Source organism: Dama dama, chromosome 18, assembly GCF_033118175.1.
Source record: "Dama dama isolate Ldn47 chromosome 18, ASM3311817v1, whole genome shotgun sequence".
Lineage (NCBI taxonomy): Eukaryota > Metazoa > Chordata > Mammalia > Artiodactyla > Cervidae > Dama > Dama dama.
In genome coordinates, this window is record NC_083698.1 from 44,073,678 (window position 1) to 44,100,611 (window position 26,934).

At 38.7% G+C, this 26,934-nt stretch overlaps 1 protein-coding gene across 11 annotated transcripts in view; it reads right to left on the bottom strand.

Moving 5' to 3' along the window:
- Positions 1–26,934, bottom strand: part of SRPK2 (SRSF protein kinase 2) — a 239,250-nt gene that overhangs the window by 126,429 nt on the left and 85,887 nt on the right. For 8 of the 11 annotated variants that reach the window (XM_061165210.1, XM_061165209.1, XM_061165201.1 and 5 more), the window contains exon 2: positions 19,192–19,255. The exons of the other annotated variants lie outside the window; for them this stretch is intronic. In XM_061165210.1, the coding sequence (XP_061021193.1) occupies positions 19,192–19,229 (38 nt within the window). In that variant the 5' untranslated portion in view covers positions 19,230–19,255. The remainder of the gene's footprint in view (positions 1–19,191; positions 19,256–26,934) is intronic. 11 annotated transcript variants of the gene reach the window in all.

Below are 26,934 nucleotides of genomic sequence, written 5' to 3' on the forward strand. Positions count from 1 at the left end.
AGGGACACCAGACTGTGGAAGACCTTAAGCTATACTGAAGAGTCTCTCAAGGAACGCAATCCTGGAGGTGGTGCAAAGGGGAGAGGCCAGCAGAGGTCAGAAAGAAGGTCAGCATCTGAGGCCTGAGGCAAGGAATGGCTGAAAAGAGAGAGCAGTGCAGTAAAGTCGCAGGGGAACAGACAGGACCTAGTGACCAAATGGATGTAAACTGTGAGGTAAATGAGATATGGTAATGCTGAGGCTTTTAAGTCTACAGAAAGTTATAAACCTTCCCTTTTAAAAATTAAAATAAGCAGAGTGACAAAATTTTAGAGCCAAAAGGGCCTTTCCTAGTCACAGTGGGCCCCAGAGTTGCAGAGCCTGGCAGTTAAGAAGTAACATGAGCAAGAAGTCTAGCAGAGGTGACAGGGGCTCCAGCAGCTGCTAAAAGAAAAGCTTGAAATTTACATACACACATCAGCAAAACATCACTATTTGCTGGAGTAACATTAGGGGTAAGGGACTTCCTTCTATCCTTGTAAAGGCCTCTCAAAGTTTCCTGTTGTCTTCTGCTTTCTTTCAAAGATATTTAAGATGCACTTATAAACTTACAGATAAGGTAATTTTTATCAATGACTCCAAAAGCCCTAAGGGCAACCATAAACAAAAGGATTACTTATTCTTTCCCTCCCCCTACAAATACTTTTCAAATCCTAAAAGATGATGCTGTGAAAGTACTGCACTCAATATGCCAGCAAATTTGGAAAACTCAGCAGTGGCCACAGGACTGGAAAAGGTCAGTTTTCATTCCAAACTCAAAGAAAGGCAAGGCCAAAGAAAGTTCGAACTACTGCACTCACTTCACATGCTAGCAAAGGAATGCTCAAAATTCTCCAAGCTAGGCTTCCCTTGTAGCTCAGATGGTAAAGAATCTGCCTGCAGTGCAGGAGACCTGGGTTCGATCCCTGGGTTGGGAAGATCCCCTGGAGAAGGAAATGACAACCCACTCCAGTATCCTTGCCTAGAAAATCTCATGGACAGAGGAGCCTGGTGGGCTGCAGTCCATGGGGTCACAAAGAGTCAGGCACGACTGAGCAACCAACACAAGGCTTCAACAGTACGTGAACCAGGAACTTCCAGATATTCAAGCTGGATTTAGAAAAGGAAGAGGAACCAGAGATGAAATTTCCAACAACCGTTGGATCATCGAAAAAGCAAGAGAATTCCAGGAAAACATTTACTTCTGCTTCATTGACTATGCTAAAGCCTTTGACTGTGTGGATCACAACAAACTGTGGAAAATTCTGAAACAGATGGGAATACCAGACCACCTGACCTGCCTCCTGAGAAACCTATATGCAAGACAAGAAGCAACAGAACCGGACATGGAACAACAGAGTGGTTCAAACTTGGGAAAGGAGTACATCAAGGCTGTATATTGTTACCCTGCTTACTTAACTTATATGCAGAGTTCATCTGAAATGCTGGGCTGGATGAAGCACAAGCTGGAATCAAAATTGCCCAGAGAAATATCAATAACCTCAGAAATATAGATGACACCACCCTTATGGCAGAAAGCAAAGAGGAACTAAGGAGCCTCTTGAAGGTGAAAGAAGAAAGTGAAAAAGTTGGCTTAAAACTCAACATTCAAAAAATGAAGATCATGGCATCTAATGTCAAACTTCATGGTAAATAATGGGGAAACAATGCAAACTGTGACAGACTTTATTTTCTTGGGCTCCAAAATCACTGCAGATGGTGACTGAGACATGAAATTAAAAGATGCTTACTCCTTGGAAGAGAAACTATGACAAATCTAGACAGCATAGTAAAAAGCAGAGACATCACTTTGCCAACAAAGGTCCATATAGTCAAAGCTATGATTTTTCCAGTAGTCATGTATGGATGTGAGAGTTGGACTGTAAAGAAAGCTGAGCACTGAAGAATTGATGCTTTTGAACTGTGGTGTTGGAGAAGACTCTTGAGAGTCCCTTGGACTGCAAGGAGATCCAACCTGCCAATCCTAAAGGAAATCAGTCCTGAATATTCATTCATTGGAAGGACTGATGCTGAAGCTCCAATACTCTGGCGCACCTGATGCAAAGAACTGACTCATCAGAAAAGCCCCTGATGCTGGAAAAGATTGAAGACAGAAGGAGAAGCGGACAACAGAGGATGAGATGGTTGGATGGCATTGCTAACTCGACAGACATGAGTTTGAGCAAGCTCTGGGAGTTGGAGATGGACAGGGAGCTGGTATGCTGCAGTCCATGGGGTCACAAAGAGTCGGACATGACTAAGCAACTGAACTGAACTATGTGGATGTGAGAGTTGGACCATAAACAAATCTGAGTGCCTAAGAATTGATGCTGTTGAACTGTGGGGTTGGAGAAGAGTCTTGAGAGTCCCTTGGACTGCAAGGAGATCAAACTAGTCAATCCTAAAGAAAGTCAATCCTGAATATTCATTGGAAGGACTGATGCAGAAACTGAAGCTCCCATACTTTGGCCACCTGATTTGAAGAGCTGACTCATTGGAAAAGACCCCGATGCTGGGAAAGATTGAAGGCAGGAGGAGAAGGGGATGACAGAGGATGAGATGGTTGGATGGGATCACCGACTCAATGGACATGAGCTTGAGCAAGCTCCAGAAGATGGTGAAGGACAGGGAAGCCTGGCATGCTGCAGTCCACGGGTTTGCAAAGAGTCTGACATGTAACATGACTGAGTGACTAACCAACAACAACAAATACATTTTACGAGACAGAAAAGTGAAGCACAGATTGGCCATATAACCTATCTACCAGCACAGTGAGGAAAGATTAACCAAATAATGAGCTTGGTATAGGGCAGGTTAAATTTGACATTTCAGTAGATTTTAGGTAGTGATATAAAGCAGGCAGCTGGATATATATGTCTGTAGCTCAGAAAGGAGAACTGGAGGTATAAGTTCAAAAGTCTGCTCATAGATGGTACTCAACAGCATGGAAACATGAGAAATGAAACATGAGAGATGAGGTCATCTTCAGAGAGAGAGGGCAGCAAGAAGAGCACAGACCTTGGACAGAGACTCTGAGGAAGAGCCAGCACGTGGATAAAGAAGAAATCAAAACAGAAACTGAGGCAGATTACTTTCACTTCTTCATCCTCTACTCTAACTTCTTCACCAACCACAGAACCCTTCTGTACTCAGCCTACGTGTCTACTGACTGATCCTAAAGGAAATCAGTCCTGGGCGCTCACTGGAAGGACTGATGCTGAAGTTGAAACTCCAGTACTTTGGCCACCTCATGCAAAGAGCTGATTCATTGGAAAAGACCCTGATGCTGGGAGGGATTGGGGGCAGCAGGAGAAGGGGACCACAGAGGATGAGATGGCTGGATGGCATCACCGACACAACGGACATGAGTTTGGGTGGACTCCGGGAGTTGGTGATGGACAGGGAGGCCTGGCATGCTGCGTTTCATGGGGTTGCAAAGAGTCGGACACGACTGAGCGACTGGACTGAACGGATCTATTTCAGAGCCAGATATTTTGAATACTGAAGACATCAACTATAAATTTTACCAGTGTTGAAAGGTGGCCAGTTAGTGATAACAATCTTTCATTTGCCTAGAACTGTCAGGAGAAAAGGGACCCCATATGAGTGAAATCTGCTGATAAGGAGCATTTCCAGATAAGTGAAACTTTCCCTTTATGTGAATGGTTTGTAGCTCAAATGCCTTCTAGAATCAGGTAGTTGAGTGTGAAGTACTATGATGAAATTGAAGTCACTCAGTCGTGTCCGACTCTTTGCGACCCCACGGACTGTAGCCTACCAGGCTCCTCCATCCATGGTATTTTCCAGGCAAGAATACTGGAGTGGGTTGCCATTTCTTTTTCCAGGAGATCTTCCAGACCCAAGGATTGAACCTGGGTCTCCCACATTGTAGGCAGATGCTTTACTGTCTGAGCCACAAGGGAAGCTATGATATACAACAGTAAATCAGGATGAGCAATAGAGTACTAGACAGCAAAAATCTGAATTCTGTCTGTGTGTCCTAGTTATATTTGCTCTGTTTCAAAGCAAAGGTTGGCACTCTTAATCTCTTTCCTTCTTGGTTGCTTGTATGTTGAAGTCAGTGAAGAAATGAGTACAAACTCAATTATTAAATGCATGCGACCTGACTCAGGACACCTACTACACAAAAATACGCAAAACTGTCAGATAATGTGAGCACAGTTGTTGGAATTGCAAAATATGGCTTTGAAAGGACCTCTTTGACTTAACTGAGGTATGACACTGTTAAACCATAACATATTGATTTCTTATCTATAAAGTGGGAACAGAACCATCTACAGTATGCATCTGTAAGGATTTCTTGAAGAATTAATAGTGAATATGAAAATGTGCTATAAAACGAAAGGCATTGAACATTACTTCTTCCATGCTCTGGCTTGAGCAGATATTAAAGAAGAGTACCAGTATAATTTAAAATAATCATTCTTGGTTTTCTTAAGAAAAGGTAACTAGGCAAACCAATTGCCTTGTGCAATGTTCCAAGACTCCAAATTTCTTAACTTTATAAACAATGAAAGTTTACAAGAATCCTATCTGGACCCTTAGATGAATCACTTCACTATTTCAGGCATTGGCTTTTCTCATGCAGAAAACAACGGTAGAAGATAAACTGGATCTCTAATTTCCCTTTTTGCTATGATAATTTTCATCATTACATTCATCCATATAAGCTTGGTCAAAAAAACGAGTTAAATGCTTTTGATTAGTTAATAAAAACAAATTATTATAACTGAGTCCCATCATTCATAAGTACACTTTTACCTTTATCATCTCAACTAAGATACATTAAAGTTAGAGAGAAAATAATACTTTTAATAATGTGATGATTGCTCCAAACATTCCTTTCAATAAGCCTGTGACTTGGAAAAAAATGACACATGACAGTATATCTTCAGTTTCTTCACATGAGTTTCTTCTTGTTGTGTATGTGCTTCTCAAAGCATGAGGCTATCATTGAGCTAAATGTTATTCTAGTGTTTGAATTCAAATACATTATTCTGTACCACATGCACTTAAATGCAAAAAGTGCAAGAAAAGAAACACTGATGTGCTGCATGACTAGAAAAAGGCTGCTATGGGCTGTGTTGGGCTTACTAGGGGACATGATGTCAGTCACTCTACAGTTTCACATTTGCAGATGTAGAGGTTTTAACTTACATGCATGCAAGGAGCAACGCCACTGAACGATGCCGTGGGGATTTAAAAGTTAGAATTACAAAAAGCACCAAATCACATCAGGGAACTAGAGAAAGCCTCATCTTTAGAAAAAGTCAACTTCTGTGGATCCACTTTTAAAACATTAAATTTGAAAAATTTCTTAGAAAACACTTGATTTGCATCCACCTAAAAATATTTCTACAGATACTTCATAACATCTAGTCCTAAGAATCAGAAGGCCTTAAGGTTCTCCACAAAAATCTGTGATTCCATTAAACAATCAGGTGGGTGAACAGCAGCTAAGTTTTACTACTATGAAAATCAGTTCCACCTTTGCCATCAGTCATTAAGTACTTTATAGTAACTCAGAGAAACAAGGACTGTTGAACCTCAGGGGACCATGAAATAGGGGCCACATGGCCACAGAGAACACAGCTGACCTCAGGGCAGCAACAGCAGCAGAGGCTCCGTGGGGCCACATGACCGTGGAGGAACAGAGCGAGGACGCACTGGACACCGCACAGCTCATTATACCCAAACACAAATTCTTGATTTGTTCACTTTGAAATAAATACTTGCATCTATAGTGAAACAGAAGTATACCAAGGTACTACCGTAGCAATAAATCCATCAATACACTCTCTTCCTTCACCTACAAAAGTCCAGAAAAAATTGACAGTCCTAAACTAAAGAGAAAATCACACACAACAGACCAAGGTGTTGAACCGCATCATAGGCAGCCAAGGATTCCGCTACAGAAGTCTCATTTATTCAAACACAGACTGTCAAATTATAAAAGCAAACATTTAATCTCTTAAGAAAATGACTGAGCTGAGCAACAAAATAAAACTTTATCCCACAATTCTGTATTTAATTCCATCAGACTTCCTTTTCCATAAATGAGTATAATTTTTTTTTCATAAGTGAGTATAATTTTGTACGCAACATAGCTGTAAACTTTCTTCAGCCCCGCATTAAACAAAGGCTCCTCCTTCAAACTAAGGATTATCTTGACCCCTAAAATAGGATGCCCTTTTTCATTCAGAATTCAGGCGGTACTATCGGAATCAATACAAAACTGTTAAGGGGCAAAAAGGCTAGTGAAGAGGACAAGAACAGATTCTGAAAGAGGGGAGTGCGTGCCTGGTAGCATGTAGGGATTCCCAGACCAGAGACTGAACCCATGCCCACTGCAGTGCAAGTGTAGTCTTAAACCGCTATGGAAGTCTTTGGATTTTGTTTAAATTCTGGCTAAAACAAGGCCAGGAACAATCTGAGAGTAATCTGTGTATGTGTGCATGTGTTAAATACCTTAAACCATAAAATCAGATGGAACACAGACTTGGACACTGTTACGTTAGTACAACATTAAAAAGAGGACTTAAAATTTAGTTAAGTGGTGCAATGGCAAATAATTAAGTGATATTTTTTTTGCCCTTAAAAGAAAAAGAGGAACTAAAAACACCTTTATCAAAGGACAAATAACTAGTGAATGCCTTCGTATTATCAATTTGAGTTCAAGTAAAGGAAATAAATTCTTTTACCCATATAATGTAATATTGTCAGGATAAAAAGCAAAATAACAAGAAAATGGAAAGGGATAAAGTGGAGGTCAGGAAAGAAAAAGAATAAAGAAAATAATACTCTTTTCTAAATGAAAAAACAAAGGTTAAGACAACAGAGGTCATTGGCAGTTCCATCTGAAATTATTATTCAGTGGTTATAAATTTTAAGCTAAAATTAAATAAAATTTAAAATTTATTCTTTAGTCATAAGAGCAACTTATCAAATGCTCAGTTAAGACATGACCACATAATAGAACCTTCCACCACTATGGAAAGTCCATTGTACAGGCCTGGCTTAGTGTATTTTAGATAAATTACAGAAGTGAAGTTTTACATATACAGCATACAAAGACTTCTGTCACAAACTGTTGACAGAAAATTTTGAGGCAAACATTTTTATATTTTAATATTTCATATTCATGATTATTGGGTCTCCTGCAATCATGATTAACTATATATAACGCAGAAAAAATACTTAGGGTCCAACTGGCAAACTATCTGTCTTTAGAGCATATCTACCCACCCAAACAAATACGGAATCACCTTCTTTTACAGCCTTGAAGAAAAATGTATTTCAGAGCCTTTAACAAAAAAAAGCAGAGTGTGAGTGTGTTTTTATTTTTTTAGGTTATTTATTTATTAAGAAATTTTAAAGACTGAGGTATAGTTGATTTGCATTGTTCTGTTAGTTTCTATTGTACAGCAAAGTGATTCAGTTAACATATATATTTATATATAAACATATATATACTTTTATATACATATATATATACTTTAGATTCTTTTTCAGTTTCTCTACCTTTGTAATTTATTGCAAGATATTGAATATAGTTTCCTGTGCTATACAGTAGGACCTCATTGCTTATTTTTTAATTAATTTATTTTAATTGGAGGATAATTACAACACTGTGATGGTTTTTGCCATACGTCGATATGAATCAGCCACGGGTACACATGCGTGATTGTGCTTTAAAAAAATAAATTATTTATTTATTTGGCTGCACTGAGTCTTAGTTGTAGCATCTAGTTCCCTGAGTGTATGTGTGCTAAGTCACTTCAGTTATGTCTGATTCTTTGCAACCCTATAGACTACAGCCCTCCAGGCTCCTCTGTCCATAGAATTCTCCAGGCAAGAATACTGGAGTGGGCTGCCATTTCCTAGTCCACTAGTTCCCTGACCAGGGATCAAACTGGGGCCCCTGCATTGGGAGTGCAAATTCTTAGCCACTGGACTACCAGGAAGTCCTGATTGCCTCTCTTGGTAATCTTCCCAGCATCAAGGAATTCATCTGCCCTCTCTCACTCAAATGGAAAACACTGCTATAACTTTTTTACCCAATTCCAGAACATATGAATTATCAACTCTACAGGACATGCTGCAACCTTCAAGCCTAGAAGATAAAATGTGTTTCTTTGAACTTCGTTAAAAGACCTTACTTTTAGCCTTATGGAGCATATATCTGTTCTCAACATAGGCAGACATCTCTGTTACTGAAACCTTTCCATGATTCTTTTTTTTTTTTTTCCCCCCATGATTCTTGTAAACTATAACATAAAAGTCAAAACCCTTACTGGTGCATAGAAGAGTCCTTGCCATCAGGGTACAACATCTATTCTCCCATCCTTTCTTCTACCTCATGCCAAGCCATGTGCAATTATTTACAGCTCCCAGATGGTCCCACATTTCATTTCACTCTGACTTCTCACATGCTACTTCTAGGCTAACCTAAGGATTTGGACTCCTGCTGTACAAAGCATACTCCTTACCCTTACTCCTCCCAAAAGATTCAAATTCCACCAAGAAAAGTGCATTTTGCCCACGGGAAGATCTTGAATGAAAAGATGATTAAAATTTGCAATTGTCAGTGAACACTTACCGCACATCCACAAGGCCCTGATTTAACAAGGAAGGTTAGAGAATCGTAATTCCTATACATTTTTAAAAAAATAAAAAGAGAAAAACCAACCATCTGTTTTGAAGGTTACCTGTCTAGAGCAAGAAGCTTGAATCATTCAACTTCCTGAAATCTCTTGCAAAGTTAAGATTCATTAGCCATGAATACTAAGTACACTCAAGCAATTTAACAAATGCCTAAGTGAATACAACAATCTACTGAGTCTTATATCTTGTTAAAGTTGATCGTACAAACTTCACTATCACTCACAAACACCCGAAGAAACAGCAAAGGTACCACAACAATATTTGATTTTACAAGAAGGAAGAGACAAGGATCAAAGAGACTAGTAAGTTGACACTGTCTAGCATATTGCCTAAAGTCATCTCTAAAACACTCAAAAAGAGACTAACACAAAAATCCCAAATGAGGGTGTAAGCAGAAAAGTTTGTCCTAACATAAGAAAAACTGCATATGTTAAGTGTAAAAAGTTAATTCATAAATAATTTGTCAGTATGACACTGGTTTTTCTTGTTGGTGATGTTATTAATATTAACATACATCTGCTTGAATTTTATAGACATACATTGTGCTGAAACAAAAAGTTAACCTTAAAAACAGTAATAATAACCGACCTTTAATGATAAAAGCACAGTACTTTGTTTTCTTTTTAATCTGAATATTCTAAAGTGAGTAAGTGTTATCTTCTGAGATACATGGGAAAGACTGTTAGATAATAATCATCATAATTAAGGAAAGGCTTGATTCTCCTGCATAAATTAGTATATTTTTCTCTATAGGTAATAAGAGCAATGTTACGTTTTTTCCTTTAGTTTGCCTGTTAGAAAACATAAGGCCAAATCTGTTAGTCACCTTGAGAGGCCGCACAGCAAACCACCACATATCTGCGTGTGTATCTGAATCTCCTCCCTTGTAACTTTCTACCCTGACATGTATTTTCTCTGACCCTTTTCTATTGCACTGTAGGTATTATTCTGCATGCATGCGTGCTAAGTTGCTTCAGTTGTGGCTGACTCTTTGCGACCCTATGGACTGTCACACGCCAGGAGTCCTCTGCGACCCTCTGTCCATGGGATTCTCCAGGCAAGAATATTGGAGTGGGTTGCCTTTTCCTCCTCCAGAGGACCTTCCCAATCCAGGGATCAAACATCTTCTCTTATGTCTAACTAGCTTTAAAATCTTTTTTGTGGGGAGAGATGGAAGCAAAGAGGAAAAAGGAGGAAAGGGGGAAAGGATGAAGTGGCAGTCATTCAAAAAGAACAGTGTTCTACCTCTGTAATTTTCAGATTACTTATTAAAGTTTAAGTTCCATCTGAGAAATACATCTCTTTTGGAGGTCATTTCTATTCTGTAACAGTTGGTATCTCACGGAATTTGAGGTATCTTAGCATGTGGTTTGGAGTAGGCAATGGCAACCCACTCCAGTACTCTTGCCTGGAGAATCTCATGGACAGAGGAGCCTGGTAGGCTGCAGTCCATGGGGTCACGAAGAGTCGGACACGACTGAGCGACTTCACTTTCACTTTTCACTTTCATGCATTGGAGAAGGAAATGGCAACCCACTCCAGTGTTCTTGCCTAGAGAATCCCAGGGACAGAGGAGCCTGTTGGCTGCTGTCTATGGGGTCACACAGAGTCGGACACGACTGAAGCGACTTAGCAGCAGCAGCAGCAGCAGCATGTGGTTATTAGAGGAGAGGTCATCAGTATTTCTGAATATTTGAAATGTCAAGAAAACCTATAAATACATCCCTTAACAAGACAATTGTTTGACTTATATTCTACAGATAATGCTTAGTACTCATATGATTTTAAATTCCTTGAAAATAAATCTGCACAGGTCTGTGGCTGACAAATTGTAAATCCATGTGCTACAGTACAGTAGAAAAAAACGTTTACCATGAACTGAATTTAGAAAACAGATAGTCTTTCTTAAAAAAAAAGAAAAAAGAAAACAGATACTCTTTCTTTAAAAAAAAAAAAAGACTGGTACAAGTTTCTGCTTTGTTTTGTTTTCTAATCTGCACTCTCAATTAAAATAAGAGACACCTTCCATGAAAACCAAATTTTCAACTTTTCCTGAAAATCACAGAAACTCACACAACTTGGTCTGTATTTCAACATGGCAGCAATCAGCAACAGCTGATCAGTGCCATCTCTTTAGATGAGGTTGTGGTTGCCAATTTGCTAAAGTCCCCACCAGGCCCTCATAGCTCCTTTACAATGGCCTTCAGTAGACAATTGTGTTTGCAACCCCTCACCACAGCTATAGTCTTACTATACATTCCCCCAAAATGCAATTATTGGTTATTTATAATCCTTTCAAAAAGTGCTAATGGCCTCCCACCATAGAGTCATTCATGATGCAGAAACTCAGCAATGCACACCCAACAACCAGGATATGTCAGGGGTAAGCCACCCACCAAAATCTCTTCTGCTTTTGTGTTGCCATTGCTGCTCCCTGGTCTCCCAATAACTGACTGGCTAGCACATGGCAGCTGCTGATACACGTTGGCTGGATGACCTTATGATGACGATGATGTTGCTCAGTTGCTCAGTCGTGTCCAACTCTCTGTGACCCCATGCGCTGCAGCACCTCAGTCTTCGCTGTTCTTCAATATCTCCTGGAGTTTGCTCAAACTCATGTTCATTGAGTCGATGATGCCATCTAACCATCTCATCCTCTGTTGCCCCCTTCTCCTCCTGCCCTCAATCGTTCCCAGCATCAGGTTCTTTTCCAAAAACTGAGAATGGGTGCATGACAAATGTAATCTATACCAAAGTTAGTCTTACTTTCTTCCAACTACTGGTACATTAATTTCTTCCAACTACTGGTACATTAATTTCTGCCTTAAACAATCTGCAATATGACTGCTTAGAGTTATTTTTTTTATTATTATTATTGCCATTGCAGCTCACATTAGTTCAAAACTTCCCTGAACTACCATTTGTGGGGAGGGATTCCCAAAGTGAAGAGGAAGGGCCACTGCTGGTACATAAAATGATCTGAGATGGCACTTTGGACTAGCTATTGAATCACATACTGCGAAAATGACCCCTCTCCCAAGGTTCTTTAAATCTATCAGAATATATCAAAGAGCAAGCCTCACTTTGGTACTCACACATATTTAAGCTCTTTTATGACACCGGCCAATTTAATTTCCCTTGTAAACAGAAAGAGCATATGGCTCAGGCCTGAAGCCTTTATCAGACAACAGAATCTAGACAGAATTTAATAGCAACTGTTTTTAAAGGCAATTGATACTGGTTCTCCCATTCTGGGAGGGGTACAAAGATTCCCTTTTAAAGAAAATTAGCATTTAAAAAGGATTATAAAATTTTGTGTTTTTATGTTATGTATTTTATCACTGTTAACCATAAAAAAAAAAAAACAAAAAAACAAGATGTTAACAGCAGAAGATGAAGTGTAAACCATGACAAAAAGCACCAAGGTGATATTTGAAATACTAACATTTGGAAATAAAAGGCTATATGGCTTGATGTTACCAGTACAGAACCAAGATGGAACATGTTCAGATTTACTTTAATTTCTATTTTGCATTAAAACAAATTTAAATATATATAATAATAAATTGTATTTTTTTGGTGATAGAAAAAGCTAAGATTTGTAACCCTGACATTAAGAGTTAAATTAGCTTAGGGCAAGGAAACCCACTGCAGTATTCTTGCCTGGAGAATCCCATGGATAGAGAAGCCTGGCGGGCTACAGTCCATGGGGTTGCAAAGAGTTGGACATGACTGAAGCAACTTAACACACACACACATACTTGATCATACGATTTTATATACAGATATATAATTGACTTAATCTATGCCAATACCATAGAAATCGATATCTCCGTACATCAAAAAAAAAAAAACACCTTTGCACAAAGTTCATAATTTATAAGCTGAAAATAATGACATAAAAAATATTTTGTGATGAGAGCACTTCTGCATTTGAGATCATAAGTTGGGGCTAATAGTAAGTAAACCAGTAAGTAAACCAAATGTCACTGATACTCCCAGTTGACAAACAGCAGCTGTGACAAATGCTACAAAGGAAAGAGGCATGGTTCTGTAATGGCTTATAATAGGCATAATTTGACCGAGACAGGGCTTCCTTGAGATGAGAGAGTTAGGAGATGCAAAATAGCAAGGCAGGAGGAACATGCCCAAAGTGGAGGAGTCTGAGGCTACCAGTGTTCAATGGCCCAGGTATGGAGTTCACCTTTAGGCCAAGAACAACAAGAAGACAGCAGAAGAGTCTGTAAAGTGGAGTTACCTACCTGAGCAGATCTGCATTCTGGAAGGTTTGAAATGGCTGTAATATGGCAACCCTCTAAAGAGGCATCAGAATACAGAATCAAAGTTTAAATAGTTAATAAACTAACAAAATAATTTAGGAACAACTACACGTAGACCAAAACATATCAAAAATGTCATAATTTCTTCATTAGACCTATGGGGCCTACCTCCATCAAGGGCTTTAAAGTAGCAAGGACTGGAACTCTAGGGAGGGGTTCTCAGGGCTGGGGTGGCTGAGTGTCAACAACTGTGGGGCTCTGGTCACTTTCCTGCTTCCCTGTTCACACTTTTCTTTTTTTATGTTTTGCATGAAAGGTTTCTAATAAGGTTCAGCTGAAAGAATAATTTTGTTACTAAAACCAAATCTGAAAACTGATGTTAACACCTATGGTCTCTAACACCCAGGTAAAAGACTAGAAGTCATGAGTGGGAGAGCAGCACCTCAGATGGCTACATCCTCTGGTTCTTGTTTGGTCTAAACTTATTCTGATCTTCTTCCTAAGCATCTTTGCTGGTGGTTTAGCCGCTCAGTCGTGTCTGACTCTTTGCGACCCCATGGACTGTAGTCCACCAGGCTCCTCTATCAATGGGATTTTCCAGGCAAGAATACTGGAGTGGGTGGCCATTTCCTTCTCCAGAGAATCTTCCCAACCTAGGGATCAAACCCAGGTCTCCTGCATTACAGTCAGATTCTTTCCCAACTGAGCCACCTTAGGAACTCAGAAATAGTCCCCTATCTGCTTCTAGTCCTCTTCAAAAAGGTTCAAACTCTAGGTCATCCTGGCACATCCACCAGAATGCTAAAAGAAATAGGAAATAAGGAGAGAAAGGGAAAGGGAAGCGAAGAGAGAAATATACAGAAGCCAGCTGGCAAAGACCTGGAGCACAGCTGGTGGGAGTGCAGATTGGCACATTTGCTTTGGAAAGTTGGCAATATCCACCAAAGCTCAGCAACTGCACTCCTAGGAACACACGCAACAGAAAAGCGATGCACAGGTTCATTCACCAAAAGACACGTATACAAACGCTCACAGCAGCACCACTTCTAATAGCTACCAACTGCAAACAGTCCACAAGCTCATCAACAGTAGAACAGGTTATTTATCTACTGTTAAGTGTATTCACATGGTGACTACTGTACAGCAATGAAACCGCATCAGCCACAACTACACAGGAAAACACAGATGAACCTCACACAGGTAACTGGGAGAAGACTGACCAAGAGTACAGAGTGTGTGTGTGTGTGTATATACATACACATATCACTCAAAAAGAGATAAAACAGCTGACTAGTCATGTACAGAAACAATTTCAACTTCTACCTTAATATTAAAGCCCAAAGTTAATCACAGACTTAACTATTAAGAGCTGAAAACTTCTATATGCAAATCTAGAAGAAAACCTTAGTGACCATGGACTTGGCCAAGATTTAGATACAACACATAAACTACACATGAAAGAAGGAAAAACTCAAACTGAATTTTCTAACAATCTGTGATCTACATACTTTCCCATACACAACTACAGTTTAAATATTACTAAATAATAAATAAAAGCAGAAGAAAGCATAAAGACAGAATAGATGAAAGACAACCCAGTAAGCCACACGGTTATCTCAACACTCAAGAAAAATGTCTCAAATGCTTCTATCCTGCATATACAAAAACAAGCCAAGAATGTCAGAGTGACAGGTGGAAAGGGGAACAATAGTGATCACTGAGGCCCATCTGTCCTTTGTATTGGAATGGGGAGGGGACAGGTTCAATGAAGAGAGAATCTTAGAAAATTTGGCTCTCCTCTCACAATTACATCACCACAGCAACATGGAGAAAATTAAACTCAACATCAGAGCAAATAAAAGACCCCTTGATCCTGGATCATTTTCCACTGAGCATCCTTTACTTTCTTCTCTCTTCATATGGTGAGATTCTTATTTATTCTTTCCCTTCCATTCTCCCGATTCTTCCAGACTTCTCTTTTTGCCTTCTGCAACCACGCATTATTATCATATGCCCTTTTTCTCTTCACTGAATAGGCTCCAAAGTAAGAAAAGGAACTAAAATATATACACAAAAATAGCACAGATTCGCAACTTCCCTGGTGGCCCAGTGCTTTAGACTCCACACTCCCAATGCAGCAGAGGTACAGGTCCCATCCCTGGTTGGGGAATTAAGATCCCACATGCCACACAGCACAGGTTCTTTATGTATTTCAAATGCCCTTATATGAATGGAGGGGCAACACACCAATCCCATCACCTCTTACCAACTCCGTCTACATAGCATTGGTAGAATATAGGCCACAGCATAATTATTTTTAAGATACTCTCTCCCTCTCCCTTTCTCTCTTCTTTAAAAGGTAGCTAGAAATTTGCCAAGTATGTGCTAGCTTTGTGGGATGCTAAAGATCTAGGAAACTATTTATCTATTCCAATATAAAGACCCCTTTGACAGCAAAAAAAGAAAAATAAGAAACACACACACAACAAGAAATGGTCCTTTTAGTATCCATTTCCTTCTTAGGAAGGATACTGGGCACTGATATTTCCATTTCCTACAAGGCACTGGTACTCCTTTAATTTCTGAGTGACTGTGAACCTTATTAATCACATCATTCATTCACATTTTATAACAGCAGATGTGGGCAATGCTTACGGCGAATGCGGATTCTCAGCTTCTCAAGTCCCTTATCTCTTACCTCCTCAACTCTTCCTGAGCTCAGCCTAGATGGACTGGGGATCACAGCTCTCAGCACTCTGGGCTCAACTCTTCTGTATTAAGTATGGTCTGAATTTGTTCATGAGCCCACTGAAGAAGCAGTAATAGAGTTTGAAAAAATTTGTAGCAGAGCAAAGTGCTTTCTGTTCACTCAGGACCCTTCTGGGAATGATTTATCAGAGTCCTTCCAACAGCACCCCACTCCCTCACACACACTTTCTCCTCACTTGGAACTAGTATCTGAAAATGTTTAATAAATGATCATCTAAAAATGTTGAATAAGTGATCATTACATTTTTTCCTAGGTATTATCATTATTACCATCCGCTTCTTCCCCACCGACTGTAACCCCATAAATTTCCACTTCCCTGGAGTGTTCTAGCTAGGAAAAGGCAAGAAGAAGCAAATATCTGAAAACTTAACTTTCGCATCAAATAAATATGCATGGCTTTTTTTTTTTTTAAACAGTAAGTAGCAGTAGATGAAGAAGCAAAATTGTGCCTGACCCTTGTCTCTATCATATTTAAGCTGAATACAACTCAAGTATTCAACAGTAGCTCAATTAAAAGAGAAATACTCAGTGTAAGGTTTATTCCTAAAATCTGTGCAAGGGCACTCTTGCCACATGTATGTGTTCCTTTTAACTGGCAACAATTAGGATCATTTGGTTTTTTATTCATTCAATAGTGCTCTCCATCCTTAATTTTGAAAATAGGTAAGCTAACATTTTTTTTTTCTCTCTCTCCAAAATACAAAACCAAAAAATAAATTGTAACTTTTGTCACCCAACTGGTTTTTGTCCTATGAGTCAGCCATTCTGAAAAGAGGTGCTCCAACCTCCCTGGCCAAATGACATTGGATGGATCCCCCTCATTCTGTTTAAGGTGTTAAAAATAAATAAATAAATTTCAAGGTGTATTGAGATCTGTTAAGATTATCAGGAACGTGATCACATCACTGTTTGTATACCTATTGTATTTTGTACTTAAAAACATCATTCCTCCACTTGATTCTCCCAAACATTCAAAGAGCATGCTACACTGCAGACAGTAAACAAAAATCAATCGTAACAAAAGATAACTTGGTTTTTACAATTAGCTTCTCCTCTCTTTAGAGAAAGACAAGTTTCTTCATTCTTTTTTAACCAGTAAATACATGGAAGCTTCTCCTCTCTTTAAAGAAAAACAAGGTTTCTTCATTCTTTTTTTAACTAATAAATACATGGAAATACTGACCAGAGGTAAATTCCAAATATCTTTAAGACTCATGCCATGCTTCAGATAACTAATTTAAAATACAACAGTCAAAGATGTTAAAAATTTAGGTGATTAGAGAACAAGGAATTGCAGAGTGTAGTGGCAATGCTACATGATACTAAATTAAATTTTTAGGCTGAATATAGTATAATTAGGCTGTAGTTTTTTTTAAATTTCAGATTCTTGGTTTTCAATTCTTCCAGATAAATTAAAAAAGCAAACGAACGACTATCATTGTATAATTTTTTAAATTGGGGGGGAAGAGTAATTTCTATTTTTAATATGCCTACATTAGTAAAACAACTTCTATGTTGGCAAAGTGTTGGCTGATCCATAAACTACATTAATACCCATTAGGTCAGCATATCACAATTGCTAAATATATGTGTGAACAACCCCAAAAGAATAATAAAGCAAGCACGCTCTGGTAAAAATGTGTATAAAGTTGTCATAAGCACAGTGGCTGATTTCTAAACTTTAAAATCATGTCCGCATTCATCCTCCCTTTTATCAGATTTAACCACAAGACCTTAGGTGAGACAGTAATAATAATTTTAAAATAAATGTCATCACCAAAATATTTTAGAATATTTCCTTATAAGAGTATATTTTAACCATAAAAGCCTCACCCATTCCAAACTTGTTTCTGGGTAATACTCATCCATTCTGTTCAACCTTCAATTTCTCAATAGAGAAAACATGATACTCAAAAAGCCAACATAATTACTGTTGTCATGCCATTAAGAATGCTCTTCCTAGTAACAGAACTCTAACATTACAGTTGGCACCCAGTCCGTTCACCATTTACACCACCATCCTTTCCCTTTCCCATCACCACCATTTTACTGGCAGAATATTCACAAGGCTGAAGATTGTTTTTTTATCTCAGCAAAAAAGAACACTTAAAATGGGATAGCTAAGCACAAACGAGAAGTTAGAAGCTACATAAAAATAAACACAAATGTGTCTAAATTTTTCTATTTTCAACCTCTAAAGAAAGCAGTAATATCTTCTTTATTTTATAATTCCCTAAATTAAAGCCAGAGGCCTTTCACCCAATTATACTAATAAATCAATTTAATGTCATCATTTTGCCATCAGATCATGTCCTCCATACACTAGTGAACTATAATTAAATTCATTTTACCATGCTGGGTTCTTCGCCTATTTTCTTTCTGGTGTTTTTCCTACATCATTCTTTAACTAGCAAATTATTTCTCCATAATATCTTCTTAAATATTAAATGTGAACAAAAAGACAACCCTGAAGAGTAACCAGGGAAGAAATAAATCAACACATCTTAAATATAAAAATATCAACATTAGGTATAAACTATTAGGTAACCAACAGAAAAGTAAGTACCAACTGTATGCCCAAGAACTTCAATTTAAAATATTTTGTAAAAAAAAAAAAAAAAATATTTTGTAGTATAAACCATTTTGGTAAAGAGAAGTGAACACACATTTACATATAAAAAATAGGCAACTATAGTCTCATTTCTCACTTGAGAGAAATGTATGTTAATTCTATTTATTAAGTTAAACAGACATTTTATGGAAATATCTCCTTACAGGTATAATCATTTGATTGACAGATAAAATAATCGCTTTAAAAATACTTCTGAGTCATTTTGTCCTTACCTGCAGGCATGAACCATTACTGCATGCAGTGACTGTTCCATTTCCTAGCACAGACTTGAAGAAGCATCGTATCTCTCTTTCAGAATGTGACTAATATGTGGGTTTGCAATTCCTAAGCTATTTACAAATGGCACTCCCTTTCCACAGAAGAAAATAATTATTACAACCAAAAGCTAAGTATTTTTAACTTAGACCTTACAAATAATATTGGAAATTCTGTGCAGCAACAACCGCAAAATATAGGAAGAAAACCTAGTACTATTTCCTTAAGGAAAGCAAGATTTTTGTTTATTTTCTAGCTAAGTAAATTATTTTTTAAAGCCTTCAACAGCTGTCACACATAAGCCAGCAGTCTGCTGTGTTATGGTGTGCATGCTGCAGCTGATTAGGCTTCACTATTTAAAAAAAAAAAAATCAATCACCCTTTTTGTAAAAGCAGAACAGCTTACCCAAATACACATCTTCAAAACAGCACAATGACCAGCATGCAGTACAATACGTTATATAGCAAACTTGACAAGAAAACAATATGCCCTGATTTGTTTCTTAGCAATGCTACACCATTAATTGTTCATGCAAGAGATGTAGCTGTACCTTTCTGAAGAGGACGACTTCTCAGAGTTAACTGACATCAGCAGCTCAATCTTCTGCTTGATTTCTGGAAAAATCAGAAAATATTCACAACCAAGATTGCCTGCCCTTGCTTTCAAGCCTTATATCAAGAGATTTTTCTTCTCTAATTCCTTTTGTTCAGAATGAGGCCACAAGATTCGCAGTACTTCTGTCAGGACTGGGATTCAATGGTGCTATAAAGGGAAAAAGCTCCAGAGGCATCAGGCCTTGCTAAACTATGCACATGACTGTTTATGAAAGCAGGAAGTACCATTTCTGCCAAGCAGAGGGGTGTTTTCTTTTTTAAGGTAGAACTAGCATGGCTCTCCAAGATGATTTTAAATGCGGCAAATTAAAATACAAACTAAAAATGCTTACAATTGGATTCAATTTACTAGATAATTTGAGAAGCTGGGATAATAAAGTTACAGACTATAATGAACAGATAGGCAACCCTTGGCTACTTCTATTTCACCAGCCCTGAAAAATATGGCTCAGTGAATCATTTTTGTCACTTAAGAATGAAATATCAAACCAGAACCCAAATTTTTAGATTAAAAATATTTTCATCTTTGTTAAAATTTATTGATTGTCTTTTAATTAAAGATACATTTAGTACCTACTCCCTAACTCCTTTAGAAAAACACTTCTGTTTTACACCTTAATTTGAACAGCAACACCCTGTTACCGAGCAGATAATATACTTGTCCTTTTAGGAGAGGACTGACAATGCTCTCTGCAACAGAAATGTAAGCGCCAATTCAATTTAATTAAAAGATCATTGCTCATATTGATTTGGAAAAATAGATCACAGACTAAAAGGGAAAGTGAGATAAAAATAAAAGAGGAAAAAGGGGAAAACCTAACACATTTCCTTTAAAATACTAACCACTAACCCAAGAACATAATTTTATGTGAAAAAAAAATTGACATGGTCCTATTACTCAGACTATTTCATATACGTAAAGCTGATTTCCTATTTGTAAATGTTTTCCTATTCAAAATCTTAAAAATTCACATATCAAACATAAAACACAGTGCCACTGAAATCTACAGGCAGTCATAAAATTTCAAAGTAGACCTCAATAGTTTTCAGATTTTTTTAAAGGGTAAAATGATTTTTTTCTTTTTAAGAATCTTTAATTCTAGAAATACAAGGACTATGAGATGTAAAGGAAAAAGGAAAATAAATAGTTACATAAAATACAATGGATTTGTACAGAAATACCCTCTCAATGCTGCTAAAATAGTTTTTCCAAATTGTTGAAGCTAACAGCTTCATCCAGTGGGCATTATAAAGCTGGCATGAATATCTGATGATAGCATAGGATCTACCACAGGCTACAGCCAGACTACCACTGGGGAGAGCACACAGCACAGCGGGAAAACTGAAGATGATGACGGAGCTTACCTTGAGGACTCTTACGTGGCTTACAGAGCCTGGCACCTGGTGCCATCGTGAACGCTCAGTAACGCCCCATTTAAAAAGACATTTAAGACTCAGGCTCCAGGCTCCGCCGCCAAGCAGCCTTGGATTTGAAAGCGGACTCCTCCGTCATTTTCAATAGCGATACGACCTTGGGGAAATTACTTAAAACTCTCTAAGCCTCTATCTCCTCTCCTATAAAATGGGATAATAATTTTATGTGAAGCGTTATTGTGAGGATTTAATGACAAAGCTCATGAAAGGCAAACAGTGTTGTGCTTGGCACAAAGTATTAAGCCCTTTCTGCCTATTGCTATTACTAGGCAGTGCCCAGAAAAGGATGGGATCCAAATAAATATTTGCCTAATAACATAATGAGGTAGACTAGGTCTGTCCCACTTTAAAGAGCTTTTCTATAATTTTAATCCACCTTCTCTTTCTTATTGCCAACCATAATATACATCTTTCTATCACCGCAGTACTATTATATGTGGAAATTAAATTTTAATCTGTATCTCTGCCTTCCTATATATCTAGAGAATTATTCTCAGTTTATCAACTAGCCATTTTAGGAATGAGATGACACTTGCATTTTTTGTTGTAGCAGTTTTTCATTCCACAAAGACAGAAAGATACACTTCAGTGTATCTATATAATATCTGTGCACTTAAGCTCAAAGTCCCTGAGATTAAACTGCATAGCTCTAAGGAAGTATATACTCACTCATCTTACACATGCATTAGAAAAGTCAAAGCTCTAAATCAGTTTCTGGCTGGTGATTTTGGAAGCTACAAATCAAAAAAGTTTCAAGTAATTCATGAGAACACTTCCAAAATAATTTTCACATTTTCCTCAAACCTTCAGATTTGTTTATAGCTCCAGAAGGACTGAAAGGTTCCGGAATGTTCGCAAATACCACGATAACATTGTATCCACTGAAAGCCACGCATTCCATCTACACTCCTATCTAATCCTTATCAATACCATTCTTGGGTCTGACTACTCCCTATGTTCATTCCACCACAATATCCGACACAGTCCTAGGGGCTTTGATGCTCATGTCAATGTGATTTCAACTACTCTTGGCTAAGTTCCATGGCCTTTGGCCTCCCCAAGTGTCCTGAACCCTGATCACTTGAGTCATTTACCACCATGACCACACACAGGACACTTTCTCACATGTACTGCAAATCTGTCCTCCAAATTAGTTGTTTTTCTATATCCATACTGGATATTTCACAGTATCCAAGACCCTATACTTTATTTTTCTGCAATTAATTCCACCAATCTTTTTCTTTACAAACTTTCCTCACACCAAAAAATTTTAAATTGTCATCCATTTTTCTCTATGTTTTCTAATTTCATTCTTACACGTACATCTTGGACTCCTTCTAGAATTTGCTTTGGTTTAAGAATTGATATAGAGATCTGGTCTGTTTTTATAAGTTCACATTTTGAAACCTTACACCCAGCCCATTCCCTCAATTTTAAATTACTCTCTTTTCCATCCCTCCTTGGTACTTCCAAAGCAGCAGTCTTACAACCTTGCAAACACATATTTATTCAGCCATCCACAATCTCCATTTATACATTCAGGCCAGCCAGTACAAAGAAGGCCCCATTTGCTTATTTCACAAAGAATTAAGCAAGCAGGACCTGGAAGTGTGAATAAATTATTTAAAATTATAATTAAGTTGATTTTAAGTCATAACTTTGTTTTAATTTCTAAGCAACATTATAGAACAATGCGAGCTTTGTTTTCAGTGCTTTTGGGTTCTTATGATTCTCCTCTAGGTTCTTTGCTGGATTGTTTTTTCACCTGGACCTTAAATGGTGGTGATTCCACTCACTGACTCTTCTATCTACACCCCTGACATCCATGACATGGATAACCATCAGGGCACTGATGATGACCAGATCTGAATTTCTAGCCCAATACTCTCTCCTGCACCCTAGAACTATATATCTTTCCAGGCCTACTTGGCATTTTCACATGGATGATCCCTGGTTTGCCGTGAATGCAATGTCTACAACTAACCTCACTGGGAATTCCCTGGTGGTTCAGTGGTTAGGAATCAGAGCTTTCACTGCCAGGGCCTGGGTTCAATTCAGTCAACGAACTAAGACCCCACAAGCCATGCAGTGCGGCCAGCAACAACAACAACAAAACAAATCTAACTTAACCAATCTAATGTGTCCTGTTAGTCTTTATTTCAGTGAGCAGCAACATCATAGCCCCACTAAGACAGACATTTTTGACGGATTCCAAACTAGTACCCATGTTTCATTTGGAATATTACTGCCACCATTCTCCTTATATATATTATATACATATTTATATTTATATGTGTACACACACACACACACACACACACACACACACACACATATATATATGTAACGCTCCAGAATATTGATCTCTACTCTGTGATTCTCCAAAGACCATGTTTTCTCATACCACCAAGTCTTCTCTTACACACTTTCCTCTCCCTAGAATGCCACTGTCCACTCCATTAAATACCCAACTCACTCTTTCTTTTTTTGGCCATGCTGCAGGGCATGTGGGATCTTAGTTCCCCAACCAGGGATTGAACCTTTGCCCTCTGCATGGAAGCTCAATCTTAACCACTAAACCACCAGGGAAGCCCCCCAACTCACTTTTCTCATCTCAGCCCAAATGTTACCTCTTCCCTGACATCTTCCCAGACAAAATACAGTTTGTCTCCTTTGCCCCTCTACATATCACATGTACCTGCATTACAGAATTACTAAAATACATAGTGTCACTCTCTATGAGACCACAGCTTCCTTAGAAATAAAGACCTGAATTTTCACTTCAATTCACACTTACTTGTTGACACTCTCATAGTATTCTTAAGCTGTTCTACTCAAGTTAAAGTTATAATATAGTTAATTTCCTAGTCCTAGTTCTTAAATAAATATTTCCAGATAAAATTTCTCAGAGATTCAAGCAACTAGAATTTAGTAGAGCTAGGAGAGTCTGCAGAGATCATCATACCACTGAACCACAGAAGTCTACAAAGAAGAATCTGAGGAGAGAAAAGATAAACAACTGGTAACAATAACATTCTTCATCTTCTCCAAAGGATTACTGTCTCTGAGACCTACCGCTAATTTCCAAGGACCTAGCAACCCAAGCAGAATATTCCAGCCTTCTTCTAAATCAACTTCTTAAATGTGATTTTCTCATGACTGCACGTGTGCTAAGTCACTTTGGTCATATCTGACTCTGCCACCCCATGCACTGTAGCCCAACAAGCTCCTCTGTCCCTGGGATTCTCCAGGCCAGAATACTGGAATGGGTTGCCTTGCCCTCGTCCAGGGGATCTTCCCCACCCAGGGGTCTTCCCCACCCACGTCTCTTATATCTCCTGCACTGCAGGCAAATTCTTAACCCCATTAGGGGAGACAATTTTCTCATACATCCGATAAATTAAAATCATCATGGCTGGTCAACTTTCCTGAGTAAAACTGGTTGGTCTGTGATATCATACTCTTCTTATTCATGACTATATATATATAACAAAGAAGAAAAATCAATTCACTGAGACTTTGCCCACTCATTCTCTTCTATCCAACTTATAGACCTGCTTTATGATCTCTGTTTATTCTTATTACACTGACACTTTAAAACATACTCAAACTTCTTGTAAAGATGAATAGTTCAACTCTTCAGCTAATGGCCTACTCTAATAGCCTATCTCTAATACTTCATTTTCCATTCAATACCATGAGTGTGAAGAGTCATGGGACAATTAGGGTCCAGAGACGAACCAATCCCTAAGATCGCTGACAAGGAATATTGGTGACTGATAAGTACTACTGAAACCAAGTACAGTAGAGGAGGTGCTTCAAAGATTCAGACCCTAAGAGAAATAGGGCAGTCCTGAATCCACCTAGAATTTTAAGAGCAACAGCAGCAAAAGAGTAACACAGGGTTGTAATGGAGACAATCCACTACCGTGTCCTTTAAGATCACTCAGCACCAAGCATGAGCTCAGACAGGACCCTTACTCTTATGACATGGAAATTAAATAAGACATCGCAATTGGACAGACAGTTCTACCTAAACTCTAGGGCCTTCATCCTTTTAACACAGGTGTTCTTCCAACAGATTTACTAAATTTCCTCTCACTTGTCAAGTTTGGAGACTTTCAGGCTACAAGAAACAGGTATGTGCTCAGGTTACTTCAGATGATAGGATAATACAGCAAGAATATATCTAGAAGAAGAAAAAGCCTCAGTGTGTCTCAGAATCTTGTTCAGAAAACAGGACAGCTCTTGAAACCCAGATAGCAAGTGTTCAAGGGGACTGTTCTCCACCTTAAGGCTTCCCACTCTGGCGGTCAACACCTCTGACCCTAATTCTATTTCTCTTTCACTACCAATTAACTGCTTCTCCTCTCTACTTCACATGTTTGCAGATTCCACTGCCTTGGGATGCATACTTAAAGCGTTCTCTTGGTGTCTCCAACTTAAGCGAGTATCTTTTAAGTCCACAAGAGGGTTCGGCAGACACTTTTCTGGCTCAGGTGTCAATCCCTGATATTACCATCTAAGACCAAGTCCCAAGGTCTTGACTGAAAATTCAGGAGACTGACACAAAAGAGACTCTTCTCAAAGGGGCTGGGAGTAAAGCAACCTCTCTGAGCCATCCAGGAAGGTCCATCAAATATTAACTGCCCAACATCTGAAAGATCAGTCTAACCTAAAAAGGAGTCTCTATTATTCCAGGCTTCTTTGTGATGAGAATGCACAAAACAGCAAAAATTGTGCAAGCAAAAATAACCATTAGGGCTTCCTTGGTGGTCCAGTGGTTAAGAATCCGCCTTGCAATGCAGGGGACACCAGTACAATCCCTGGTCCAGGAGGATCGCACATGCCTGGAGCATGCGCACCACAAATACTGGGCCAAGCTCTAGAGCTGGTGTGGTTCAATTATTGCACCTGTGTGCCTAGAGTCTGTGCTAGGCAACAAGAGAAACCCGAATGAGAAGCCTGCAACAAACAAGGAGAATACACCACAATGAAGACACACCACAGCCAAAAAAATAAAAAGTCAGTAAGTAAGTAAGTGAAAGTCACGCAGTCGTGTCCGACTCTTTGCGACCCCATGGACTATAAAGTCCGTGGAATTCTCTAGGCCAGACTACTGGAGTGGGTAGCCTTTCCCTTCTCCAATAAGTCTTTTTAAAAAAGATTAATTGTTTACTTTGCTCTGGACTTTCATTTTATTTGAATTGTTATAAAATGAAAGTCCAGAGCAAAGTAAACACTGAAAATCTGCAACAAAGGATGCAATTTTAGACAAAATTGATGGACAATACAAAAAAAAGTTTGAACCTCAGGCAAATCGACTGACAAATGACAAAATAAAACGAGTTAAGAAAGTTAGTTATTGTTAATAATAATCAAGGATAAGTTGATTCACTGGTGCTAAAGTCTCAAGAATGATAATTATTTGATTATGAGAGACTACCAAGGGTAAATAAGAATACTTTTAAAAATAGTCTGCAAAAATATCCAACATTACAATTCCATTATTACTTATAAGATACCCAGTCATATTATTACAGTCATCCCCTGATATCCACAGGATAGGGGGTGGCTGGTTCTAGGACTCCCACCCCACCCCCTCAGTTCATTTCAGTCGCTCAGTCATGTCCGACTCTACGACCCCATGAACCGCAGCACGCCAGGCCTCCCTGTCCATCACCAACTCCCAAAGTTTACTCAAACTCATGTTCATTGAGTCATTGATGCCACCCAACCATTTCATCCTCTGTTGTCCCCTTCTCCTCCTGCCCCCAATCCCTCCCAGCATCAGGGTCTTTTCAAATGAGTCAGCTCTTTGCATCAGGCGGCCAAAGTATTGGCGTTTCAGCTTCAACATCAGTCTTTCCAATGAACACCCGGGACTGATCTCTTTTAGGATGGACTGGTTGGATCTCCATGCAGTCCAAGGGACTCTCAAGAGTCTTCTCCAACACCACAGTTCAAAAGCATCAATTCTTCGGCACTCAGCTTTCTTTATAGTCCAACTCTCACATCCATACATGACCACTGGAAAAACCATGGTCTTGACTAGATGGACCTTTGTTGACAAAGTAATGTCTCTGCTTTTCAATATGCTCTCTAGGATGGACATGGGTTTGAGTAAACTCCAGGAGCTGGTGATGGACAGGGAGGCCTGGCGTGCTGCAATTCATAGGGTCGCAAAGAGTCAGACACGACTGAGAGACTGAACTGAACTAGGTTGGTCATAACTTTCCTTCCAA